Here is a 5203-nt window from a genome sequence, read left to right on the forward strand (position 1 = left end):
AGTCGTTGACATATTTCTAATTTCCTAGGAATTAATTCAAAAGTATTACTTAAAAATGTGACGTTAATAATAGTGTCAATGCGCAAAATTAGGAAAAGATCTATATTTCTTATTAAAAAAAATTGGTGTCCCTAAAGAAATATTTAATCACCGAAGTGAATAATTAAAAAAGTAGAAGCCTTATCCGTGGAAAATGTATATTTTCTGTTTATCACTTCTTGCATATTTCTTTTTTTTTCTTAATTTAGGGATGTTTTTATTCTACACCAGTCACTGTTATGTAGTACGGTTCTAAGTTCTGTTGTATGTGCTCTCTGTTGTTTCACTTCAAAAAATAGGAAACGGCATATACTTGGTGAAGTAGTAAATATTTATTTAGGTTTCCTATCTAACATTTTGCAGAGTGTAAGAGAAGTTTATGCTTTAAAGTTCGTAAAAAATGACGAAAAAAGCAGGAGAACAAAAATTTACAATGTAATTTTTTCTTTAATGCATTTTAATTAACCATGTGTAGTTAAATGTAGCAATGTTTGTAATAAAGGAAGCAGTGATAATTTAAGCAGGAATATGAGAAACCAAGAGAAAAAGCAAATACAGTTCAAAATTTAATGTTGTTGCAATGATACGGACTTAAAAGGAAATAATGAAAAAATTAACATGCTTGTGGTTGTGGCTTATTTATATTGGGGATAAAGTAAAATTATTATTGAAGCAATTCTTTAAATGTAATAAAGGGAGGTACAAATTGTTCAAATAAATGTCTTAAGTTCTTAATGCCTTTTTACCACATAGCAGCTGAATTATTTCTTGTCTTGAAGTTATTATGTCCATGTTTTTTTTGGATAATTTCTTATATCTAAATAACTATTTTTAGTTACTATATGTCTTAAATGTATTATTTGAGCTCTAATACTACAAAGATATAATATAGGATCATATAGAAGGTAAAGACAGCAAGAATGAATCCAAATCCTGTCAAGAATTTCAAATTCAGAATGGATCCAATACATATTGCAAGAATACTTAAACCTACACTTGTTATGAGTGGATTGAATACTCTATATTTACTGCGTAAGTACCTGAAATATCCTGAGAACCCTTTACCTTTATAAATTCTTATACGGCCTGACACAATCCTCAGGAATCTTTCCACTTCTGATTCGAATTTCGAATGAAGTTTATGAAGTATTCCGTGTATCCATGATTTTTTTTTTTTCCTGCTTTCAGAATCATAGATTAAAGACTGAATAAATTTAGTGCGATCTGGATTTTGTGATATTTGAATGGGGATATTGTATTCTTGTTCATCAACTGATTGTTGGCTATTCAATTCATTACGGTTTACTGCATTATTAACTGGTTTTGTTGTGCGACTGTTTTCCCGCTTTAATTCATATAAAGAATCTTGGGAACTATCATAACTGTCGAATTGGTCAGTTCTTTCCTCATATTTACTACTACTGCTGTATGAACCAAAATCCTTTTGGAATCCCTTTTCTTGTCTGGATCGAAGAAGCATTGCTTCGGAGGCGTACCTGTGTATAAAATGATTAAGATTTTCCGTGAATTCGTCATCATTGACTAGTGCATTTAGTGTTTCTCCGGAAGTATCATCATTTTGTTGTAAGAAATCTTCGATTTTGTTCTTGAATTCGGCATATTTCTGTTCCTTCAAGACATCTGATTCTGCAAGCGCTGTTCTATGGGATACATTGTATGAACTATCTGAGCTGTTCTCCTTATAGCATATTGACTGAAAATAATGGAAAATATTCAGCATTTGAGTAGGGGCACATATTTAATCATTAACACATATGTGTTTTTAAATGACGTAAAAATATAAGGAGCCAGAAGAGTGTAGATCGTTTTTAGTTCTACAATTAGAATAGTACCTTATGGATATATGTGGAGATACCCAACAAAAGGGAAAGAGAGAAAGTTTTTCCATAAATGAACATATTGATCTGTTTTTTTCTGAAGTGAAAAATGAATTCTTAAAAGTCTTGTTCTATATGTTGTAATAATTATGGGTTATACTACAACATTTAATGATACTCTGTTTAGAGTTGCATTTCTTATTTTTTTCTTTATCTGTAATTATTGTAGCGGTAGGACAAAATGTACTATTATGAATAAAAAATGAAGAGACGGATTAATGTAAAAAGGTAAAAGAAAAAAGAAACATACAACATTATTGTCGAATACTTTTGCATATTGAAATAATGCAGGATTTTTTCTAATTATTGGAAACGAGAAAATATTTCAGGTCTTGAAACAATTCTTTATTTTTAGAAAAAATACCAAAAGAGAAAAAGAAAATATCTAGTAGAAGAGACAGTAAAATATAAAAATATGAACAAGAAGCGCGTGCCCTTGGATAAATACTTCAGTGAGCGTGCATTAACAGCAGAATATATAACGAGAGCTAACAGAAAAGAGTATTACATATTTTTTATTTATTCCCCTTCAGAAAAAAATGTTGCCTACAGAGCATTCTTACGATAGAGAAGAAAGAGTCATACATCGATTGGGCAACATTTGTCACATAGTAATTGATAAGATTCATGAAAACATATTTGAACGAAAAAATTTTACTTGGAAATTTATGAGCAGCGCGGATTATACGCCGTTAATAGAATTCATATAACTAGGATAAAATATTTCAAGAAGATTAAGATACGAAATACAATTTTTCCAGTGAGTTGTATTCTTGCCCCCAATTGTATTACATATTAAAATATATTATATTTTACTTTCCTTTAACAGAGGCCTTCGTTTGTTCCTGTACATCCATATGCATTTTTATGTATAACATAAATTAATTCTGATGGTACCAATTCTGGTATGGGAAAGAGAATAATCTGTTTGGGAGCTTTCTGAATAGAAGAAGAAAAAGAAAAATAGCATAGTGGTAAAAATAAATAATAAGACTCATAAGAAGAAATAAGTAAAATTCCTGATCTACGTCGTATTCATTTTTATATGAATGAGTTCTACTTATATGTTTATTTTAGGTATACTATAACATACATAAAAATAAAATTTCATCGTTTCACTTCAGCGTCATGTAGAATATGCATGATATATGTATATATATATATATTTATTCATTTAAAATCAACAAAGGAAAATGCATGGAATAATATAATACAATAAGGCGCCCTTACGAAAAGGGTCTCTTTATTCGAAGAGTAGGTCATTGGCATGAAGTTCGGGATATGAGGATTTTTTCCTTTATCGACTTCAACAGCAGTTGTATGACATTCTTATCTTTCGAGTAATATAAGTTTTTTCTTTTTGTTTCTTAACGGTCGGTTCACGTTTATTAGATAGATAAGGCATGCTATATAGGAATCGCTGAAATAGGTGCCTGTAGAACAAACTTCTTTTGAATGAATATTAGTTCGTATAAAATTAGTATAAACTGAATCGACATTTGTGAGAATAAGTTGAAGCAATATGTATCATTAATAGCTGTACACACTGGAACCCTAGTTGTGCCTGATTCCTGCAAGAGAGTATGTACAATATGAAAAGCTTCCATGCAGCTGTGTAACATAGGTTGTTTTATAAGGTGGCTTTCTAATTTCATTTGGCGTTGTTCCTAACATTATGGTATCTTTTCGTTTTCTGTCTCTCAATTGTGGGAGTATTTTTATTTACTGTAAAAATACAGGCTTATCTGGTTAGTGACGAAGTCTTTGTTACCGTTTTGAGGAAGGCATAGTCATATATGTTTCTTTCGAGAAGTAAAAATATTCAGCAGCAACATAATGCAGTTTCTGTGAGAGTGGGTATCAACAAGTGTGTAATTATTTGAAATGGACGATGTCACTTTCAATGAATCCTTTTTTTTGAATCATTAGAGATGCTTTTTACGTTCGTAAGGGCCTGCAGTTGTCGATTTTTTTAAAAAGAGATGTATCTTTTTTCATTCAATCGATGATACATGTACATTCACCCCCATTCTTGACTTACATTCGTGCTATTTCTTTTTTTGCTTTTGGGACAGGATATGAAACAATGTACTGCAATTTGCTGCTGCGAACGGACAACATACGGACACATACATCAGACGTAGGCATTAAACCCTGAAGATAGGCACTAAAGGATAAGCCTAAACGTGGATTATAAATACTGAATCATAGATCCTGAACCATGAACCGTCGACGCTGAACGAGGTATACGGGATAAAACCTGCTTAGCAGGAAGGCGTCATCATTTATTTATGTATCTGAACTCTGTGTGGGAAAAAAACTAAAAAGGCGAAGTCCCATATATTCATTTTAGGCTTAATGCGATAAGAAACTGTGCTTCCGAATGTACAATGGTCATGGGTTACTTTGTCACGAAGATATACATAAGGAGTTGTTCCACTACAGGCTGGCAGTTCACGTTGTGCATAGATCTATTCATCATTAGATGGCCTTTTAAAACAGTGTTTATCAGAATAATCCTGCTCAAAAGTAGATATAAAACAACATGTTTTAAATGGTGTTTATATTAAGAATAGCTAATTGCTGTTATAATATAAATTAGTCAAATACTAAGAATATCGAACAAGGCAGGGAAAGGAAGTTATTCTGAACTAGAGAAAATATAATAGTAGCGATATATTTTATATAATCTTTGTTTTTTCATCACAAGGTTTTTTAAGAAGCTTCATATATGTGATATGTTATTATTTATTAGGCCTTGTTATATCTGTTTTAGAAATATATTAGAAGAAAGTTTTGACAGTGATATTTTCGCACCAAAGTAAAAAATCTTCTGATATACCATTTCAAAACTTATAAGGCGAACTCATCAATTAAGAGTGAAAAAAGAAGAAATGTAGTATAAAAAATTGTTTGTATATATATTTAGAAGTGCAATAATTTTTTTCTTTTACTGGGATGAACATATCCAAAAGCAAAAAATCATTTTCTGCTCATTATCTTGGAAGGAATAGTAATTAATTTCGGATCCGGTAGAAGCCCCTTATATGCCCCCCAAATAGTTGCCTGTTGATTTTTAAAAATTCTTCTGTTTAGAAGAATTTTATCTTCTAAATAAATTTTTTTTTTATATGGTGGAGCACATTATTTGGTATATTACTGCATAGGCATTTCTTTTATATTATATTTCGTATAAGAATATCTACAATATCTGTACAATTCCTGTTTTCTGTTAAATTGTGGTGTATTCGAATTTATTGTGATTT

The 5203-nt window shown here is 30.7% G+C and overlaps 2 protein-coding genes across 2 annotated transcripts in view; one reads left to right on the forward strand and one right to left on the reverse strand.

The window, feature by feature from the left end:
• Nucleotides 1-895: 895 nt before the first annotated feature.
• C922_05598 (hypothetical protein) lies at nt 896-1780 on the reverse strand (the record flags this gene model as incomplete). The annotated part of the gene is made up of 1 exon (XM_008821169.1): nt 896-1780. The coding sequence occupies one exon, from the start codon at nt 1778-1780 to the stop codon at nt 896-898; it is 885 nt and encodes a 294-aa protein (XP_008819391.1).
• Nucleotides 1781-4895: 3115 nt separating this feature from the next.
• C922_05599 (hypothetical protein) overlaps nt 4896-5203 on the forward strand; it is a gene marked incomplete at both ends in the record, with an annotated part of 3302 nt that continues 2994 nt past the window's right edge. The window contains one exon of the mRNA XM_008821170.1: nt 4896-4950. Within this exon, the coding sequence (XP_008819392.1) occupies nt 4896-4950 (55 nt within the window). The remainder of the gene's footprint in view (nt 4951-5203) is intronic.

This window comes from Plasmodium inui (genome assembly GCF_000524495.1).
Source record: "Plasmodium inui San Antonio 1 unplaced genomic scaffold supercont1.107, whole genome shotgun sequence".
Classification (NCBI taxonomy): domain Eukaryota; phylum Apicomplexa; class Aconoidasida; order Haemosporida; family Plasmodiidae; genus Plasmodium; species Plasmodium inui.